This window comes from Tinamus guttatus, unplaced genomic scaffold, assembly GCF_059628265.1.
Source record: "Tinamus guttatus ecotype Peru unplaced genomic scaffold, ASM5962826v1 Tinamus_guttatus_pri_ptg000211l, whole genome shotgun sequence".
NCBI lineage: Eukaryota > Metazoa > Chordata > Aves > Tinamiformes > Tinamidae > Tinamus > Tinamus guttatus.
Genome location: NW_028288745.1, coordinates 7,368,210 through 7,390,397, shown reverse-complemented (window position 1 = coordinate 7,390,397; position 22,188 = coordinate 7,368,210). Strand labels below are relative to the sequence as shown.

Below are 22,188 nucleotides of genomic sequence, written 5' to 3'. Positions count from 1 at the left end.
CGAGACATTATTACAACAAAAGAGCTCTTTTTCTTGAGAACTTTTGATTAGATTCTCCTTGACTAATATATATCATTCAAAAGAGCATCTGTTTAAAAAAATATGGTAAATATTCTTATTTCCAGATAAGTTTTTCCCCAGGATTTTGAGGTAACTAGGCACAAAATAGTGTTCCTTCTCCTGTGGTCCTTTATTCCAGTCAAGAAGAATATATTTAAGTACAAACAGGCTTAGAGTCAAAGAAAGATATTAATTTTTTTTCAGGGTTCATCTTCCTCAGGAGGCAGAAATCAAGGAAAACCAGTAAGGGTATTCCTCAAAATATTTTCCTTTGAGTATTTCACAATCACATTGGAAACATGAATATTATTATTTAAAATAAGTAAAAATAATGAGGGAAGAATTTTAACTTACTTTGTAGTGATTTATGTCTCAGAAAAATGGCCAATATATTGAAATGGAATATCTCTTCAAGCCTGAACAGGAGGATGACGATTCCCCCTAATAACAAGGTTGTGAGATACTCGGTTGCTTTGTCATTGGTGTTCATTCTATTAAAGATGATGGGATAAGTAATCAGAAGCTGTTTCAGTTTCAAACATTATAATTCAGTTAGAATGATATTTTGCTTTGAAAATCCTCTGGCATTGTTAATGAAGTAAAGAGGACACAGCTGAGGTTATTTGACACCATTCACTTAAGTAGGTGGGGAAAAAAGTGCAAGAAATGAAGTTAAAATGAAAGCCAGTATCAGAACTATCAATATGCAGGGTGTGTTCAAGAGTACTGTGTTCTTGTCAACTGTTATTCATTAGGATACTCCTACAAAAAAAAAACAAAAATGTTTTAAAATTATTTTACAGGGTTCTTCTACTTCCGGATACACGTATTCTGGTAAACAGGTAAGAACACTTTCATCACTGCTTGTAATCTTTCTTAGTAAACAAGGAACTTGGATGGTCAAGAGAGCAACATATGGGTGATTGTGTCTGAAGAGACTATTGCGCATTGATTCCTTCTGTATTAGAGCATATTTAAAGGAACAGCTGGGGAAAATCTGGCCTCAGTCTGGAGAAGCAGTTTCAATATTTTCTCTTCCTACCATACAAAGAAAAGCCTTTATTTTAAGTGTGAATCTCTTAAAGGACTTGTTACATTTTGCAGTCCTCTATTTTCAAATTCCTTTTTCCTGTGTAGATTTGTATAGGCTCCGTTTAGTTAATCCTTCACTTTTTTGATAAGTTTTTGTGTCTTTCACTAGCAAATTTCTTTATCCTTTGTTTATTTTCAGTACAGTTTATTTTCATTTTTAACCTCATCTTTCAACTATAAATGAAATATGAAATGTGAAATACGGTAATAGAATGAGAGGAAAACATAGACCTTTGTCCTTACATCAATTTTAGCTGATTTTTTTTTCAGATGTAAGATGGAATAAACAATGTAGAACTAAAACTTATTACTTCATCTGTACAAAAGTTATTAAACATCCTAAAACTACTCTCTTGATTAGACTATCAAAACTGTATTGATTGCAGGCAAACCTATGTGTTCAAAACCATGTGTGAGAGCACTTCTAGACTTATCTTTTTGTTTATTTGCAGAATCCATCTTCCACAGGGGGCAGCCAAGTGGTAAGTACTTTTTTCTCTTTGTTTTTTCTACTGTTTTCTTCCTACACAAATTACAGAAAACTCGAAGTATTGAGTAGGCAGTGAGATATCTGTCTAAAAACATGTATCTGCATAAATATTTGAGAATACATGTACAACATAATAAACAGGAATAGTTCGAAAAAAAAATGAGGAAAAGTAGGACCACATAAGGGCTTTATAGTTTGGATCCTGCCTATCATTTGAACAGCTGTTGGTTACGCATGCATAAGGTGTGGCACATGGTCTCTTAACAAAATGTCTACGAGGCTAACAAGATTTCTCTGAAACTGTGTATGTCCTAATAATAGTAATGAATGGAATTATTTTGAATCAAAAATTGTTCCCTTATAGAGCTCTGCTGGAAAACCCACCAGTCCTGGATTCCTGCTGCTGTTGAGTGCTTTGAGTGCCTTTGCAGCCTCTGCTGCTGTATCAAAGTGGTCTATATGAACTTCTGAAGATGTGCTTGGCATCCTATACGTTGATTTTTCTCTGTAATATTAGATTAATTACTTGATTTAAGAAAAGTCAAATTGGGATACATTATTTGTTAAATTGTATGTCTTATTAATATGCCATTAGTTTACCTTTAGTTTTAGTAAGTAATAGGTGTCAATAGTTTTATCAGTGTTTTAGACAACATTTTAACAGAACATATTGTGCCCTACCAATATAATTTTTTATTATTATTTTCCAACTAAAAATGTGATGAATGCCTAACTGGAACTTTATTTGTTGCTTAGAGAATATTTGGTTATTAACCAGAAAGGGGCATGAGGAGCGATCAGACAAATTGTTGTATATGTAAACTGAGCACTGCCATTGCTCATCATCACATGAAATGAAGCTAATTATACTTTACAGTAAGCAAGCCTCTGCAGAGCAGCACAGAAGGCAGTGTGGTCCAGATTAGACTGATAGCCTATGAAGTGCTGGAAAACAACATTTCCAGTGAGAATAAACAGAAATGTAACAAAGTTCATAAAACTGATAGAATCCTGGGATTGGCTCCTTTTCTCAATTATTTTGTCCACAAATTTGAATTCAAGACGATGCTAAAATCTCCACAGAACAGGGCCACAGAAACTCATTGCTACTCTTTAGGTTCAAAACCAGTTCCCCACTTTGCAGCAGATTGTTTTGGAGCTGGTGGATTGATCTTCTCTTTGCCTAGTGACCTGCACACGGGCGAGCAGTTGGTAGTGGTGTCTTAACAGGTATTATCACAACTACAGTGATCTAGCATTGCCCCTAAAACAGCACTGTAACGGTTTAACTGCATGGTAGGCTAGTGTGTGATGTTAACAAAGAGCTTTCTTCAAAAACATACTTGTAATTATGTTTTACTGAACATGTACCCAGTATTAAAATTACATTTGTTACTAATATGCTTATTTTGTCTCATGATGTATACAGTTATAATCAGTGAGATCTATTTCCCTTCAAATTACACTACAGTTTTCACTGGGGCCAGGATTTCCCCCATTTGCCCTGTACACCACAGCCCCACCGGCACTGCCAATAACCACTGGATCCACCCAAATGACTGAAGCCTAAATTCAGACCTTAGAGGAATTCTGCCCAATTAGAATCTTTAAATCTTGGGGGACAGTTTGCTCCTTAGCATACTAACCTACCCTGGGAGAGCTCTCCCTACAGCTCTGTGCCTTGTCTGGGCCTTGCACCACACTTCTTTAATAAAGATATCATGGATTTCATACACGACCCTTATGTATTGTTCACTGTACAACTACCGGGTAAAAACAGGAGGTTTAATGAAACCAGCGATTTTGGTTCACAAGGGAAGGAAAGGGGGCAATTGTGGGCGGGGGCACGGCGGGCAGGGGTGGCTGGCGCGGGCTCCGCGCGCCCCAACGGCTGTAACGGCCCCAAGGGCCGCGCGGGCGCCGCTGCCACAGGTGGGGCGAGAAGGGGGGCGAGGGGATAACCCCGCGTTTGGAAGAAGGCTTGGATCCCTCCGCCGCCTCCCGCCCCGGCTCCCGTTCTTGGATTGGCCCCACGGCCCCTTTCCCCACGCAGGGGGCGGCCCCGCGGCTCCCTCGGCGCCGCCGCACGCCATGGCGCGGCCCCGCTGCTCCCGCCCGCCGGTCCCGCGGCCCGGGCGGCGGTTCGGGGCACGCGGGCGGGCGCGCTGCGCGCCGCGGCCCTGGGAACGGAGCGGGCGGGGCCACGGCTGCAGCCGGAGCTTTTGCGGGACGGCACCGCGGCAGCCGGAAGCACCGGGCGGCTGAGGCGAGGCGAGGCGGCAGCGAGGGGCGAGCTGGGCCGCGGCCCGCGCCCGCAGGTGGGAGGTCCGCGCCGGGGCTGCCCGGGGCGAGCGGCGCCGGGCGGGGGAAGGGCCGTGGCTGCGGGAGGGAGAGATGTCCGCAATGGCGAGGGGGCGCCGGGGAGCTGCCGCCTGCTGTCGTGAAGGGATAAGGATCCGGTTGACGGCAGCATCGTCGTTGCTAACAGCCGCGGGTCGCCTCCCGGGCGCCTCTGCGGGGTGGTGCTGGCCCGGCTTCGCTCGGAAGGCTCACACTATGCTGTTACAGCGTCCTATGTGAAATTGCCAGAAATTACCCTCAGAGGTGGCTCTGTGGCACCTGGGCTTTGCACGTTAGGAAGACTGTAGTAGTAGCAGTAGTCAAAACCTTATGGTTTAAGTCAGAATGCCAAAAAAAAATGTAGAGGTAATGAGCACAATAGCATAAAATAATACCTCTTATGGAATAATTAGGGAGGTAAAAGAATAAATGCCATAATATACTTTAAGTTGTGTCATGTTTTAGTGAATCCTATAAACTCTTTTGTAAATCAAAATGAGGAAGATTTGGAAACCAGAGAGAAGACGGAAATAATGACAGGGGTGTTTTATTTGAGACCTGGACAAGAACTTGGGCGAAGTCTTTCCAAAACTGAGTGAGTACAGTAGTGGGGGCTTATCTGTCGTGTCAGCCTCCATATAGGAGGGCTGGGATCTAAGAAAAAACTCACTTTCAAAAACCAAATATGCAGGCAGATAAAGCTGGGGCTTAAATCGTGGTTGACATCGTGTAGACTCTTTCCCAAACCTAGAGAGCTGCCTCTCTCTATAGGCACTGCAGGTGACTGATCTGAACACATGTGAACCCCGTGAGCCTGACCTGTTCAGTCCTTCTGTAGTGCACAGGACCTACGCCCCAAAAGCCGGCTCTTGTATAGACTCCAGCTCTGTAATAGAGGTCTGTCTTTATACAAGAATAAGAAACACCATTTTTTTTCTTTTTCAAGGCTGTAGGGTGAGTTTGAAGCAGGTAGTAGATGTGGAGAAACTAGTTTGCCTTTTCCTTTGGAAAACTGTTGCTCGTGGTTGTCTTGTGTGAGAGATAAGGATCCATAGTTTAAGAAGTTGCGATGTTCTGGATTGTAGAATGTGTGTGAAAGCGTGGGCTTTGGAAAAGGTATGGTGGTAGTGAGTAGACACTTTATGAAGAGCAGCATATTGTTAAGACAGGTTCTATATGCTTAACCACTAATCCCCCAGAGTGCCTTTGCAGCCTGCTTTCCTTAACACTTCTGTTTGTAATAGCAGACACAAGGCCCAAGTCATCTTAACCAGGTACCTAGGGGAATCAAATCTCAGGTATCTACTTAAAAACAGTTCCAGATCCACATCCTTGATCTGTTGGACAGGCTTGCTAGATACGGTTATTCCTCTCTTAATATCCTTGAGTTATTTGCAAACTGGGCTTATTTTTCATTTTATGTCAATAGAAGGTATCTCTGGAGGGGAAAATGTGATCCCAAAAGATCCATGTCTCCTAAGATCCATACAAAAAATGAAAGTAAAGATGGTTAGGAATTTGGATTGTTCCTGTTTGAAATTTGAATCTTTCTAGTCTTATACTCGGACCCCTTCAGTATATTATTTAGTTGTCTACTTTTATTTGTAACTACTAGGTTTCTGCAGTCTTCTGCAATAAGTCTGAAGACTTATTTATCTCCACTGTACTATCTAGTGTGTGTGATTCTGCTTAAACTAGGTCACAGTGATTGAGGGTGGTTGCACTGCCTCAAGCATGCAGGCCTGATTAGTAATTCATAAATTCTGCTAGTGGGCACTACAGCTGAACCACAGCTATATTTAATGTTCAGTCTTTCAGCACCTTAATTCAAGCTGCATCACTGGCTAGGTACATCTCCTGGAACTGCATTAGGGCAGTGCCTTGTTCTGTGCCCAGCCTGGTATTGTACTTGTATATTCTTTTGGAGAGGTGGAAACTCGAACTGGAGCTGAGAACTGAATGACTTGCTCCTGGAGCCTAAACATGGCTACTAGGATCTTTCCGTGCTGTATCTATATAATGAACACAGTGTATGTACTGTTTGAATACAGAGAGGCAGTAAGGCGGATTGTATCAAATTTCTGTGTTGGCAGGCGGAGTTTGGCTCGGTAACTCTTGTGTCAATATAAAACTATTGCACTACTGTGCGCATACAGGAAGTCTTCGTCTGGTAAGAGGTACCGATGTGAGATTTAGTTCAGTGAGAGCCCGAGTTGCCTGAACACTGAGGTTTTATATTTAACAGGTGACTCTTTAACACTCTTCAGACCAAACCAAATACTCATCAAAGAAATCCTATTTTGGATTCTTACTTTATCCCTTATACCGAAGACTAAAAAGAAAACAAATGGTCACAGGGAACTTTAAACAGGTTTAAGATTCACAGTTCCCAACTTATCCTATGTATAGGTTAGAACCATCTTTAAATATTTGACATGAGGTGATATGCAGTTGGATTCCATTTGGTAGACTTGGCAGTGTGAATTTCCTGACCATCGACATCAACACCAGCGAATTATTGATAAAGCCTCCTCTGACCCGTTTCGGAGCAAAGTTAAGAGATCATAGATCATTGCATGATCTTTAGCAGTTACATGTAAATGTGTAACTGCTCTGTGTATAAATGCTAAAACATATCAGCATAATTTTGAAAAGGGCAAGATAGGGTTGTGTTTAGGGCAATAAATAGCTGTGTTGGAACAAAGTTCATCCTTTTTTTTTTTTTTCTGCTTGGCTTGTTTGGCTTGAAACCCTTGTAGAAGCATTACTTTGTCTTTTGTTGCTCTCAGTCTTTCTCACTAGTTAAATTTAAACTGGAAAATTCTGCCTTAACAAAACCTTCACTTAAGAACAAAACTTTAATTGTTCAGCTTCTGCTAGAAGAGAAAGGAAGAGGTTAGCTACAGAATTTGCTTTTAATAGTACATCTCAAGAAGAACAGGAGCACTAAGAAAAAAAACGTAGCTTATTTTTACGTACTTTACTTAGTACATTGTAAAGTATCCATCAAGGAGAATGAGTAACAGACTGAAGAACAAAAGAAAGAGCAAGGTAAGTTTTAAAATGATAAGGTGACTTGCAGTGATTTAGGTGAAAAATAAATTGCTATATATTTGGGGAGGGAAAGTTGGCAAGGATAGCCTATGGGAAGGAAGAGGGAAGAAACCTGTGTCAAATAGGAGATAGGTAGAACACATTAATAGAGACATTATAAAATGAGAAGGAGAATTTTGAGATTATTACAAATATTTACAGCATTATTCCAGTTTATAAAGATTTTACATAGATAGGAAAGAATATGTGTGTTGGTAGGAAGGAAGGATAAGGGAGATGTTCAGTGAAAGAGCTCCAAATTCAGCACTTAGTAGTATGTGTGTATAATCTTCAGAAACTAATTCAGCAGTACTTGACCAGATCCTAAAGGGTCTGTGAGTTCTTATTAACCATCTGGGATATTAATTCCCATGCATAAACTATGTTGTTGCATTGGATACTACTTTTAGGCATAAAGAAGACAATACTGATTGATAGTTTCTGAAAAAAAAGCTTTATGAAATAAACTGCCCTCTGAGAAATGTAGCTGCGTTGTAGTTGCAATACAAGTAGTGTTATTGGTATGTACCCAGCATGAAAAAGAGCAGTGCCTTTGCTGTGCTGCAGAATGAGGAGGCTTGTTAAAATAAGCCCTCCAAGTTCAGTTAACTAGTTCTTGGGCCACTTATTTTCCTCATTGTTGACCACTTCTTCATATATTTGTCCTAGTCAGCACTAGGCTCGTATTTCTTTTGAGAAATATGAGAACACGATTCTGTTTCTTTAATCTGTAGTCTTGCTTTCAAGGAGAATGCCCAGGAAATGTGTCCATACCTGTTCCACTGGAAGCAGACGTGATTTTTTCATGTTTTTTTTTTTTTCTTTTTTTTCTTTACATAAGGTAGACTTGATCAGTGTTTATTTTGCGGCGTATCTCAGACACAGAACTTGATGTACTGGCACCTAGAACTTAATAAACTTTGTGTCTTTTTTCCTTTCTGCTTTTTAAGCACCTGATTGTCTAATTCTCTCAGCTTGGTATTTTCTCTATAAAATATTTATTTCTCTGTAGCTTTATATTTTAACTAATGTGCAATTGCTTTTTGCCTGGTTAAGCATTTTATGCTCTTTAATAATAAAATGAAATAGCAGTCAGCAACAGGAGCAAGATCTATAACTGAACATTTTGTTCTGACGGACCAGCTGAAGTAATGAGCCTTTGAAGCTTAAGTTTGAAGGCATAATAATATATATATATATATATATTTAATTTAACTTTTCTTGTGGGAAAGGCGTTAGGAGTAATGGAGTAGTTGCCAATAGAAGTTATTTTCATATTAAAATCTTTCTTCAAATCAGTAGAATATATTACAAGCATTAACTGAACTCCACAGCATGTTGAAGGGTTTTATTTCACTATTTTCTTTGCATGCTTTGCTCTTAATGCAAGGCATTCCTAAATTACACTCTGGGAAGGCTTTTGCTTTCCTGCCTCTGTACCATCCTAGGTCCTGACAGTGAGGTTTAAATTGCAGGATAGGAGCTTGAAATAGGGGTACATTTTAACCTCCCACTTTCATGAATTCCTCCGTTGCAGTCTGCAGGAGCATGTTATAAAGATGTATCAGCGATGGCTGTCAAACACACTTCAATCTGCAGTCAGTATGACAAGAGATGTATGAAAACTATTTTACATGACTTTTAAATTGCATCTTACTTTTGAGAGGTGCTAGGCACCTGCAGTAATTATCCCTAAGTGTATTTTAATGCAGCCTATCACACCTTTTGGTTAGCTTATGGATAAAACACAAATGAATTGCAGACATGGCTTTTATATTGAAATATTCCATCAATATGAAATTAATATGCTCCCTTATGTGACTTGTTGGAATTCATTATTAATTTAGTTTTTTAGTTTTATCTGCCATATGGGTCTCTATTGTTGTTGGATGCAGAATTCTTTTTTTCAAACTTTCTTTTATGTACTTGCAGTAGTGATTCTCCAATTACTGGTGGGTTTGTTTTTTTAGAAACTTAAGGAAAATTAACTTTAATTAATGAAAAATGAGCCAGCTGCACTGACTGTAAGAAAGACTTTCTGTTAATTCATGTTGATTAATGAAGAACAACGCAGAATACTGAATAGTTTGGGGTAATAAAAGAACTTTGTGTGTTTGATTCAGAAGAAATGCAGAATCAAATGCATGAAATTTGGAAGACTTGTGCATTCATGGAACCTGTTTTTTTATTATAAAATTATTTGTGAAAATGTAAGGCACACTAACCTTAAAATATTTTGCTGAGTCTAAAACATGCTGGTCAACTGAGATACTTTGTGCAAGACAAGCTTAAATATAGAATAAACTCATAATGAAAAACTTAATTTTGCACAAGATTATGTTACTGGATACATAGGAGCTGAGGGGATCAATAATTAGTACCATCAGATCTTTAAAAGACAAAAGTCATAATGTTAAGAAATGTCCTATAGTCTTGTTTTTATTGCTTATGGCAAAAAAAAATCTTGTTGACATTAGCAAATTTTGTTCAAGAATAAATAGAGAAATAAAACATATGCAATATATATAACTACCTGTTAAGCCAAAGTGATTATGTTCTCTTGGTGGCTTAACACTAGTAAATTCTAATATTTTCGTATGTATTTCTGGAAGGACAGTGTAGGAATGATATAAAATAAAATATTAAATATTAGCCTGTTGTGGTGAAGCTGTTAATTGAGGTGGAAGATAGTAGTTCAAAAACAAAATCCTTTTGTCTGAGTGAATTTTATGAAATGGAAATATGTGGTTTTCCACTTTAGAAATTCTACTTCCTTTTGAAAGGTATTTTTCAAACTTTACACAACATGCAGCTTTTCAGCTGGAACTATTGCTTCCTTTATACATTCTACCCTGTTTCCTTATGCTGTAAAATCTTTACCAGATTCCTTCCCCATATACTTTCAAAGAGAACAATATTTTATGATAGTATCTGTGTTATATCCACCAATTACGTGTAGTGCAAATACCATCTCAGCACGAAGCAAGATAATGACTTTCCAAATAGGTCTGGCTTTAACTTTCCTCTGCCTCCCATGTTGCTGGCACTTGCTGTTATTTCAGGGAGTGTCTGTGTGGTATATGGGCAAGTAGGCAGAAGCAGGGGGTTTCGAGTTTTGATTTTTCTCTCTAACCTGGAGTAATAACATGAGAGGGTAACGAGTCTAGTAAAGTCACTGTATTAATGTGACTACTCAATTTTGAGTTTTTGAATTCACAAATAGGGATGTGGACTTAGCACTGCATTAGTGGCACACATACATCCTACTGACAACTGAGTAGTCAGTTCAAAGGCCAGTGCGAAATCTAAGCCTGGGTGTTATCTGCGACAGGACAAGACCTGTGACAGGAACTTTCCTTTTCAGTGTTGATCTAAGATGATCAAAGTGTGCCTGTTCCTGAAGGTTACTTTATTTAAGCAAATGGCTGCACAGTCTGTTGCATGGGGCTTGCAGGAACTTGTCTTTAGAAGAACGATTACACTTCTGCTGGTGGTAATCTGTAAATCTAACCCTGCTGTGAAACAGCAGCTGATGACAGCTCACCTGCTGAAAGTTCTCCCCATGGCAGCTTGGCAGGGTCCAGCTTGCTCCAGTTTGCATGGAGTTTTTGGAAGTGCTCTGCAGCCCTTTTGCAGGAAGGGGAGAGACAGGGAAAACTTCAGAGGTATTGTGTGTATTTAGCAGAGGGTAGGTGTTTGGCTGAGATAAAAGTTTCACGTCTGTGTAGTGTAGTTCCTGCTTGATGAAGCAGCTAGTTCAAAGTACAGCATGAAACGTGAGGCACCTTTTCTCTGCAAGCCTGTCTTGCTGACCTCTGATAAGACAGCTTTTAATGAAGGTCCTTATTTCAACTATTGAACTCGAAATTTGCAGTCCATTTAGTATGAATTTTGGTATCTCGGAATTTGCTTTAGTGAATTCTGGTAAAGAAATGCAGCATTCTGCTAGTGGCAGCTTTTTGAATCACGTTGTGTGACTGAAACCACTTGATGAACAGGAGAAGATGGGTTAGTTATTCGTCTGTGAAAGCAAGATTAAATCAATAGCGTTTCTGTGAAAAAGTACCTTTTTTTTTTTTGAATCATGATCAAGATTGCTAATGAGGACGTGACTGCAGTTCAAGCTAGTGCTCTGGTATGTGTTCCTATAGTTCTGCTGTTTTTTTGTTTGTTTTTTTTTTAAGTGTTGTCTGTTGGTACATATGATGTTGAATGCTTTGATATTTACTTATCTGAAGTAAGCTGTTAGTGGTAGGTGCTTAAAATTGCTTTTTAAGCTGCTTAGGGAATAGATGCTTGGCTTGTAATTATATGAAAGTGATTTTCTGATATTGTGACCCATTTTGAAGGTTAAGGAATGGTTCTCATAAGAACTATGAAGGTTTGTAAAAACCGTTGGTCACTATACATGTTTTCTAAATGCAGAGATGTCAGTCAGAGCTCAGCAGAAATGTTCTGAATGCATTATATTCATACTTTGTTCAGAAGCATTTTGAAAATGGAAAAATTAAGAGTTTTAGAACTTCATTAACTGCTTTTATGAAATTTAGAATTGTTCATCTTAACACTATATTGCAATTTGTGTAGCCAGATTGTGTCTTGATGCTAAGAAAAAAAATAGGTAAATAGGAAAGATGAAAGGAATTGTTTGCGCAAGTTGGCTGTTACAAATGTGCATTTTGTTCTTCTGCAGTAGTGGAAGCATGCCCTTTTTTTATGACGTTCAGTCCTGTCTTCTCTCTGAAGATTTTTTCCCCCTTTTTCTCCTTCTGTCTTGTGTGTGCGGTTGGTATTCCTTTGAGGGGTATGATCTCTGACTTCTTCATCGTCTGATTCTCTGTATCCTGAGGAAAGCTGTTCTTCTGTTTCTCCTCCTTAGCAAACTTATCCTCAAAAGCACTTTTGTTTGACAAACTGATCCTCTTCTCCATTTCGTTCTTGGAGATACGTAATTCCACAGTGATCATCTTCAGGCAGTGGGTTATTCCGCAAGAATCTGTTCTTTGAGAAATATTAACAAATTAAGTTTCTTTTTCTCACTCATATCTTTAAATATCTGATTTATACCATCTTCTGCAGTTGCTTCTTTAATATTCAATTCATTTACTCCATGAATTAAATGAGACTATTTCATACAATAATGTTTTCGAAGATTCCTTAAAAGAACCCTGTGTGTTTCTGCATCCAGGCATTTTTTTCTCATTTTCCAATAGACTTTTTAAAAAGCTTTTGCAGCCTTAGGATTCTTGCTGTAAACAAATTTACTGGGTAGGGCACAAATGTATGGTTTATATGATTTATATTTTTCTGTATGCCTGTGATTCAAAGTTAATTGCAGATTAGCACAGCACCTCTTAAGTATCTGTATCATATAGGGATTCAGCTGTCTTCATATACTTGACCGGAGAAAATCTATAAAAGCTTAGAAACAACTTAAATTCAGCTTTAAAATATGTCTGTTGGTGCACTTTGCAAATATATGGTCCATTGTCACATCCTTTGCATATAATAAGGATTATTCTTCCAAAGAGCTTTTGTTTGCAATTTGTGAATTGTCTTGTTATGTATAACCTGCTAATTTAATATGTTAGTAACTTGTTTTGAAATAGTAAATATTCAGTCTTTTGGTATTTGTTTTGCTTTGTGGGCTGAGTTCCCTGGATAACTTTTCTAATATGCTCATTCTTAATGGAAATGTCTGTCACACTTTTAAGTGTGTGTTTGGGTTTTTTTGTTTTGTTTCAGGAAAGCCAAAGTCAAGAAATGTCTACCAATTTAAAATACCTTTCCTTGGGCATCCTGGTTTTTCAGACCACAAGTTTAGTCTTGACCATGCGTTACTCTCGGACACTGAAAGAAGAAGGACCTCGTTATTTATCCTCCACTGCAGTAGTTATTGCTGAACTTCTGAAGATTTTGACCTGTATTTTATTGGTCTACAAAGATAGTAGTATGTGTCAAATTTTGCACCAAGTAATTTTCCTAGTTGATGTTCTGTATTGTAGTGGCAACTGCAAAACATACATTTGAGCACAAGAATCTCAAAAAGAGTTTCCCATCTGATTAGGAAATAGTCTTGAGAAGACTCTAATCACGCTTCACTTTTCAACATATTATGTAACATGTATACTTGCTGACTCTTTAAGGGCATGTGAGTACTAAGAAAGAATAAATTCCCACTAACAGCTTTGAGGCTTGTGTTTGCTCAGGCATTTTATGAAACCTCTAAGTAGCAACAGGAAAAGATGAACAGCTTTAATGTGTCCAAAGCAAGAATGATAATATGAAAGCCTACAATGAGCAGAGTCATGCGGATGTGCAAGGGAACAACAATTTCATTACTAGTTTTAAGTTCAGGAAAAGTTTTATTCTACCGTATTTCTTATTTCATACATTGTACTGAATTTTCCAGATTTGACATATGTATCTGGTGTTCAGTGACTTAAAAAAATCATTGTATATACTTAATTGTTGCTAATTCCATAAGCAATTAAATGTGCATATTCAAATGAGACTGCAGATAATGTTTGGGGTTTAAGTAAAAGAAAATCGTAAGTGAGGCAAAACTGGTGATCTTTGATTTATGCTCTCCAAATATAGGATGATCGTTAGTATGTTTCACTTGAGATATTGTAAGTGATCATAGTTTTGGTATTCTAGGCTAGAGTGTTTGCATTTTTTTTAATAGCCTTATGAAAGCAAGACAAAGAGTTTGGTGTTTTGATAGCTATGATGGCTGTAAAAAGGAGTCACCAATTTTAAAGAACAGATTATAGCTACCTTTTGGTGAGGGGGCATGGAAGGGTTTGCATTTAGTGAATTTCTGTTTCTTTTATTGCTTCTTTTGATAGAGTGCAATTTACGGACTCTGAACAGAGTGCTGCGTGATGAAATTCTTAATAAGCCCATGGAAACTCTCAAACTTGCTATTCCATCAGGGATTTACACTCTTCAGAATAACTTGCTCTATATAGCATTGTCAAACCTAGATGCAGCCACATATCAGGTATTGTACATTTGACTTTCTCTACAGGTTTCACACAAAAACATGAATATTGTGATAATAACTGTTTTGTGGCTTTTTTGTTTTTTTTTTGTTGTTGTTTTTTAAGGTTACGTATCAACTGAAAATTCTTACCACAGCATTGTTTTCTGTGTTCATGTTAAGCAAAAAACTGGGTGTATACCAATGGCTTTCATTAGTCATCTTGATGACAGGAGTGGCATTTGTGCAGGTAAATATTAACAGGTGCCTTGTATTTATTTAATATGTTTATTCAAGGAATGTGGATTTCTATAATGATTATGCAGCTTCCTGATTGTACCAACTTCACACGAAAACAACGTATGGCTGAATTGCAAATCACTGCTGGCCAAGGCTGCCAAATAGCAGATAGGGCTCGCAGGCAAAAGGCAACACCTCTTTGTGGTCCTAGTACTCTACTGGGAATGAGATGGCATCCAGAGTAACCTGACAGTCACTCAGATAATACTGTTTACTAGCACGTTTCTTCTGACGTCAAGGGTTTGGGTTGGTCTTGTGATGTATTTCAGCACAGCAAATTCATCTGAACCCGTTCAGGGGTGAATTTGACTTCTAAGGTACAGCAGTTTGTGCACTATGGAGGGCAGGACCATGAGAACACAGACTCTTGTAAGAACTCTGAGCATATCCTAGAAATTATTTTTTTAAATTTTTAAATAAAATATTCTACATTTTATAATTATTAAATTAAAAAAAAAAAGTTCAGAACCAAAAATTCTGATGATACCTATCAGACTTTTTGTATGTATTTTTGTTCACAGCATTGTGTTTTACTCTGCAAGGTTTAGGTGTATGGTGAGATTTTGCTTCACAAAATTCAGATTAGTTTTCTGCATAATCACTGAAGAGAAGCCTATTCAAATGACAGTTCGTCCTGTCTTAACGAGTGACTTTTCTGACTGTCCCTGTATTTCTGTAAAGAACGGGTAGGTAACTTTTAGATGGCAAAGGTTGGCAACTTGCATCACAAGGATAAAATTCATCTTGGGAGTGAGATACAGTGCCAGGTTATAAAATCTATTGGATAAATTCCTGACCTGTGTAAGTAAATGGAAATCCCCTCAGTTAAGGCCCAGTTTTACTCCCTACTAGAATGCAGAAAGAAAAATTGTGACTTTGCATTTCTTTAAAAATATGTATGATGCAAAATGTAAAACTGTACTAGCATCTGACTGTTTCTATTAATTGTTACTATTGCTAGAAAATAAACTTGCATTTATTGAATGCTCGTGACTTAATTCTATGAGTGAAGTTTAACTGTTTTTGCATCCAGTGGCCTTCGGACTCTCAAGCAACATCCGCTAAGGAACATTCAGCTGGATCTCAGTTTGTAGGCTTGATGGCAGTTCTTATAGCATGCTTTTCTAGTGGATTTGCTGGGGTTTATTTTGAGAAAATTTTAAAGGAAACTAAACAGTCTGTGTGGATCAGAAACATTCAGCTTGGTAAGTTTGAATTTAATACTCTCTTAGAGCAATATTACATTTAGAAGAATTAAGATGCAAGGTGCAATTAAGATGCAATTAAAGTGCAAAAAAAATCATAAAAATGTCAAAAAATCACTGTTCTTCATAAATGAACTCTTAAAGCTTGGAATAAGACTATTGTTAAGACTGCTAGCTGGAATTGTGAGAATTCCTTTTTGATCTGATCCTAGTTCTTGATTTAACTTGATTATTTATCTGACAATATTTTGGAAAATGCAGGAGCATTAAAAATTTGTTTTCAATTCAATACTTTGAGACCTTTTTCTTTTTCTTTTTCCTTTTTTTTTTTTTTTTTTCCCCTCTCCATACCTGGGTAGCCAGTTTTTATAGGCAGGAACTTTTATTAAAACTAGAAAAATAAAGCCTTGCTTCATGTGCAAACAAAACTGAGATAAGAACTTGTGATTATTTCAGTGCGAAGGTGAGTGCTGTACTATGAGCCTTATCTACTGTGCACTTACTTATAAAGAAATATCCTCTACTTGTAGTTCTGCGTCTAGAAGACCTAGGCATTAATGGTGGCAGAACAGGTCCCTTTTATTGAATGGGCTTTTCCTCATCCCAGACCAGTTTGCCCAACTTATGATGTTGGAAATCCCATGAAAGTAGTATCGTTTGTTCTTTTGCAGAAGTGGTTGTTGGAGCTGCCCTTCTTCCTTGAGCGGATTCCCTTTTAGTTTTTCCCCTGTAGGCAAAAATTACATGTGTGTGTATACATATATATATGTGTGTATACATATATATACATATATATATATATAATAGTTAAATGAATGTTTTTGGCAGAGTTTGATCTTTCGAACACCTTGATACAGACTCTTGATCAAATCCACAGTGGTGTGGAATTAAATCATGAAGATCTTTTATCTTCAGCCTGAAGATCAGGGCTGTGTAATGAATGTAAGGAAGTACCATAATAAAGCTTTGAAGCTTTTTGAATCAATCAATCAATCTTTCACTTTCAGGATTTTTTGGTAGCATATTTGGATTGATGGGTGTATATATTTATGATGGAGAACAACTGTCAAAGCATGGATTTTTTCAAGGATATAATAAACTCACTTGGATAGTTGTTGTTCTGCAGGTAAGATACCTAAAATCACACATTACCATGAAGGCACTTGAAATTTATTTTTCAATACATGATGGGAGGATTAATGTTTGCCCATAAAGCTACTGAAAATTCTGTAGTCAAGTGTGGTCCATCCCTACTAGCATAAACCTCAAAATGCATAAAAATCGGGAAATCTTTGAACTAATATTATGGTAATACTGTTCACTTTCATTTTACACAACACTTTATCTTATTTAAAAAATACTAAAAATATTTAAAAAGGAAAATATGTGGGTTTTTTTTCCTTCTGTGGCTAAAAATGTGCATATTAGCATTTTCCACTAATTTAATGTTGGAAATATAATCAGTGTTTTCTTCATTAGATAATGAAGAACTTTTGCAATAGTTACCTTCAGCAGTAACACATGAAATAAATTTAATGCTTCTAGAGATAGACAAGAAAGCTTTCTCTAAAGTAAGTGCGTGTTGTTAAAATAGATGCTCTCACTGAAATCACTGGGTTGCATATCTGAACCTCTGTCTTTTTCAGGCACTTGGAGGCCTTGTGATTGCTGCTGTTATAAAATATGCAGACAACATTTTAAAGGGGTTTGCAACATCTCTCTCTATTATACTGTCAACACTGATTTCCTATTTTTGGCTGCAAGATTTTGTCCCTACAAGGTGAGTGTTATTTTCCACATGTACAGGGGCGGGGAGAAGGAAACACCTCTATGCTTACCAGACACAAGAGCAAAAATAAAAACAAACAGGGCACACTTCGTAAAAGGCTTAGATCAAACCTTTACATAAAAGTCTAGTTTTATAATATGCCATAATTTATGCTTAATTTTGCAGTACAGAGGGGAATGTTTAGTTTTCTCTAAGATCCAGTTCCCCACATTTCAGAAATAATTGAGCAGTTCTGCTCAGTTTTTATTGAACCTGTCTCTTACTGCCTCTGTGTTTTAGTTCACTTTTCCTTCTCTTCTGTTTTTTTCCTGTTTGTTCTTTAATGTACCCAAATTACTTTTCCTCCATGCCCATTCTCCTTTGTCTTATTCTTGTATTTTTTCCTGTTCTAGTTGTTCTTATTCTAACCTTTATTTTAATGCCCTCCTCCCCCCCCCCCTTTTTTTTTTTTTTTTTTTTTTTTGTCCTCTGGGTCTTTCTTTGTTTTTATGAAGTCACTTCTCTTTGGGTCAGATACCTGGCTGGGATGGGCATAGCTCTACTCTTGAACTCGGCTCCCCCCTGCTGGCCCTTCTGGATAAGTCTGTGGAAAAGGGATTGCCTGCCTCTAATTTCCTCTTTATCCTTTAAATAGAACTATCTTCCGCAACTCATCTCATCACAAAATGCCTTACAGCTCAACAGTGATAGGGATGATAATCCTGCTGTATGGTTTTCCATCCATGCTCAAGCAGTTTCTGAAAGAGATAATTGCAGTTAGACAAATGTGGAAATTATAACACAGGATTTGGTTGCCCAAGGATATCCAGTAGTCCAAAGACTTCATTTTTTTTTCTAAAGCTAATACCATATTTATTAACTAAAAGATTTAACCAAGAAAGAAAGTAAACGGATACGTTTCCAGGCCCCATACACTGTGATTCTGTGATTTTTGTGGATCTGATTTTAGTAGCTATGTGCAGTACTGTTTTATACATGGATAGATTCTGAAATGATGACTTTTATGTTGGCAGTGCCTGTTAATGTATGTAGTATAAAAATAATGTGCCCACCCTCAGATATATAAATAGGATCTGCTGTTGCTTGTAATGGACCTACATACACTCCGCATACTCAAATTGTAAAAATATTTTGAGTAACTTTAACTTTTTTTTTCCCTGATACACGGAAACAATTGTATCTAAAAATTGTATTTCAAAGTTTGTAGGAGTTTATTTTAATATACAAAAAAGGGCATTAGAACAATGGACGATATAAAAAGAAGCATCTTAGATTTAAGACTTTAAATTATAAGTAGCCTGCATTTAACCTGTTAAGCAAAAACAAATATGGAATGTGATAAGATTTATTTAACTATAAATTAATATATTTTTTCAACTGTAAGTTAATAAGTAACTTGTTAGCCCTCCAAGCATGTTCAAAATGAAATCATTGGTAAATAATTGAATGAGATGAAGCTAAGTAGCAGCATGTAAAACTTGACTCTATCTTATTTAACAAACTTGAGATGTCTCATGTAACAGAGTAACAACCTGAGTTTTTGGTCAAAAATAATCTTTATTACGTTGCATATACGCATTGAATTTATTTGAGCAGAAACTGTTTAATTTCAACAAATATTTCTGATTGTGGTAGTATATATAAGTACCTGACTGCTCAATTGTATTGCAGTGAAATATGAAATAGGTCGTCTGTGTTCTCTGAGGGCTTAGGGAGTAATTAATGCTCTCTGTTCTATAGTGTTTTCTTCAGAAAATGAAATTGTTAACACTAAGCATGTCTTGTCAACAGGTTTCTTTTGTAAAATGTAATTTATTGTTTAATGGCTTTGGATATTATATTTCAAACCTGCAGTTACCTAAATACTGTCAAACTCCCTCATGTGTCAATACACAAGATTCTTTAATACTTCTTTGTTGTATAATACTTATATATCTGCCAAAATACAAGATCTAATGATTTGCAGACTGGTTCTTTGTGTCACAACAAACCACTGCTCGCTAACTTCAAGCTTCTTTTGCATGCATTTTGCATAGTGCTTTGGTCAGAAGAAGGAAATATGATTACTTTGATTATCCCTTTGGTAGTTGCTTCATGAAACTATATTTTTTGTTTGATTTTTTTCATAATATGTCATAATTTTGCCTATTTTTCCTGTATCATTCTCCAGGAAAATAAGTCCAAATAATTAATTTATTATAAGTTGGACAGATGCTAGTTATCCTGATTATATTCTCATGGAGTAATAAGAAAGGAAAAGAAAAAAATGTCCTTTCTTTGAAACTGTATTACTTAATAACATTTCCTCAACTAAAAATAGCTAACTTATTTTTCTTCCTGTTTTATTCAGTGTCTTTTTCTTCGGAGCCATTCTTGTAATAGCAGCTACTTTCCTATATGGTTATGATCCAAAACCTGCAGGAAATCCCATTAAGGCATAGCAGACTTCCTTACCAAGAAGACCATGTATTGGGTGTCTTGCTGACAACGGCATATGAGAGATGGCATTGTGCACTGGAAGGAGAGGATTACTGCCCTCAATCTAATGAAGAAGTGATTATGAGTAGTTCTGAACAATCAGAGGAGTTAGGATGGATGATGATACTGTATGTAACTGATGAAAAAATGGTAGGGGAAAGCCCAGTGCAAGTCGCTAATAAAAACTTGAAGGGAACAAAAAGTTTCCAGCAAACTGCAATTAGGGATGTTTACAGCTTTGACTGGAATTGCATCAAAAGAATTTACTGTTTTGACTGCTGCAGAGAAGTTCTATGCACTCTTTGAAAGAGCACATGACAACATTGTCAGATTGTATGTTTTTGCAGTTTGACTATATTTAATTATAGTAAATATGTTTTAAACTGTCTATTTACATGAAATCAATTGAACACACATCATAGTTCTAAAGTGATGATTCTAATTAGATATTCCTTATTAAAACTGAAAATTGGAGGTATCATTGAAAGACCTTTTCACAATATCACATATCTTTATATTTTTAGAAGGCCGATTAATAACAGAAATCTGTGTTCTGTTGCATATGTAAAACTATTATGAGAATGATAACGTCCTTAGCTGAGTGCACAAGGGGAGAAGTTCAATATAAGAGCTAGAAGACTGTGACGAAACTCCAGCCTTCTTCCGGATGGCTGTTAGTGTTCCCAAGGAGCCAGGAACCCTGGAAACACAGGCCCAGGGTTCCTGCAGTAACTGCGCACGGTCGTTAGGGTTGGGATGGAGTGCTTGCCCAGATATAATGTTCATTCCGAATCAGCTTGTTGCTAGAACCTTTAAAGTAGTTTTTGTACTTTAAATATTCTCAAGGATTTTTTTTTAACTTTTTTTAACTACGATTTTTAAAAGGCCCATAATAAATGCATTACTGTCATCTGTAATGGCTCCATATGGTGTCATTACGTATATCGTCTGTATGCTGTATAATACTGTATTACAGAGGGATGCTGTTTTGGGGTTTTTTGTCTGTTTTTAGTGTGGTGTTTACTCACGAACTCTCTAAGGCTGTTTCAGTGCACTTGTACGTAATGGCTTAGAGTCCTTGAGCCAACAAACCAAATGGATTCTCTAGAGCTATTCAGTCTAGTGGTAGAATTACTTTAGTGGAAAAGTAATTTATTCTGCAAGAGGTTAATATAAAAGCATACTGTCCTTTTGTTTTGGACCAGTCAAACAAAAACAACAACAAAAAAACAAACCTAGAATGAGTCAGGCTGTTAGGTACATGTTACTTGTTTAAAGTATTTATATACAGCCCGTCAAGCCAGAAGCACACACAAAAAACTGGCAGAATTAATGAACACAAAAAGCTGTCTTATTCATTTGTATCCGTGAGGCCTTTTCACAACGAGTATTAATGTAAAGTGACTTCTTATTCATGTGTTACACTTGTGAAGATATGAATTTATACAAAAAGATATCAACAAACTCCTTACTGTAGAATGACAGATGACAAAAATGTTTAGTTCCTTTTTATTTATTCTATTCATGCTCTTTCTCTCTTTTTTTTTTTTTTTTTGTATGTTGTTGAAAACATTGCGATGAGATGGTTTTTAAAGTTTGTTGAAATGTATCAGTCAGCTTTCCACAGAGGACTGGGTGTTTTCCAGAGCATCTCAGTTATGGGTTGACAAGAGAGCATTTCCTAAAGTGCTGCGAGTGCGACTGGGTTGTTTTTTGGGGTTTTTTGTTTGATTGATTGTTTTTTGTTGTTTTTGTTTTTTATGAAATAACTGTAATTGCAAAAGAAAAAATTACATTTATTATCAGCCAAGAACACTTTCTTCTGCTGGTGCTAGCAAGGTTTTGAGATCTATGCTAAAGGTTTCTTAAGCTTGCTGAATTGTAGATCTACCCTGTCATGCCATAGCTGCAGGAGCAGTACTAATAGGTGGTCAAAATTCTCCAGATCACTTTAGCCATTTACCTTAGTACTGAAGTTTTCACCTGTAACATTCAGTGTGGCAAAATCTATCACAAATTACATATAGTCACTTTATTGAAATACACTGTGTGGTAAAATGTATGCATGCAATAGTGGCTTACAGTGCTGCTATACAAAAAGGGAAGGGAGTAGGAAGGGAGTATTCTTCCCTTCCACTGTAGGAGGGGAAGAATACGTAATTCTCTGAAATGAGTAGGAAATGTTGGTAGTGATTATTATTTGAATTGGAGTTTGGGATGAACAGTAATACTTATTCCGTGAGTCACAGTAGTGGAAATGTTCAGATGATATTAATTGGTAACTTACGTAAGAGTTTGTCTTTTTTTTTTTTTTTTTAAGAGAGAGGAAGAAAGAAGAGGCAGGCACTTTGAAACC

General features: G+C 37.0%; 1 protein-coding gene and 1 long non-coding RNA gene across 4 annotated transcripts; both read left to right on the top strand.

Moving 5' to 3' along the window:
• The first annotated feature begins 259 nt into the window (after positions 1-259).
• On the top strand, positions 260-1,633 carry LOC148594737 (uncharacterized). The gene is made up of 3 exons (XR_015913347.1): positions 260-303; positions 864-902; positions 1,605-1,633. It is a non-coding gene; the product is annotated as an uncharacterized LOC148594737 (long non-coding RNA).
• Positions 1,634-6,817: 5,184 nt separating this feature from the next.
• On the top strand, positions 6,818-20,161 carry SLC35A3 (solute carrier family 35 member A3). 3 transcript variants are annotated; one of them, XM_010213726.2, is made up of 8 exons: positions 6,818-7,033; positions 12,821-13,025; positions 13,927-14,081; positions 14,188-14,310; positions 15,394-15,565; positions 16,573-16,691; positions 17,212-17,345; positions 19,705-20,161. In XM_010213726.2, the coding sequence occupies exons 1-8, from the start codon at positions 6,998-7,000 to the stop codon at positions 19,793-19,795; spliced, it is 1,035 nt and encodes a 344-aa protein (XP_010212028.1). In that variant the 5' UTR covers positions 6,818-6,997; the 3' UTR covers positions 19,796-20,161. The 3 variants fall into 3 exon arrangements, with proteins under 3 accessions (XP_010212028.1, XP_088380565.1, XP_088380567.1); XM_088524439.1 differs by lacking the exon at positions 6,818-7,033 and having other exon boundaries at positions 12,712-13,025; XM_088524441.1 differs by lacking the exons at positions 6,818-7,033; positions 17,212-17,345 and having other exon boundaries at positions 12,712-13,025.
• The last annotated feature ends 2,027 nt before the right edge of the window (positions 20,162-22,188 follow it).

Excerpts from the sequence above, each read along its gene's own strand:
- SLC35A3 (XM_088524439.1), top strand. The coding sequence starts at position 12,764 with ATGGAAATGTCTGTCACACTTTTAAGTGTGTGTTTGGGTTTTTTTGTT. Across the intron at positions 13,026-13,926 it reads ATTGGTCTACAAAGATAGTA|AGTGCAATTTACGGACTCTG; the intron begins GTATGTGTCAAA and ends TTCTTTTGATAG. Across the intron at positions 15,566-16,572 it reads GATCAGAAACATTCAGCTTG|GATTTTTTGGTAGCATATTT; the intron begins GTAAGTTTGAAT and ends TTTCACTTTCAG.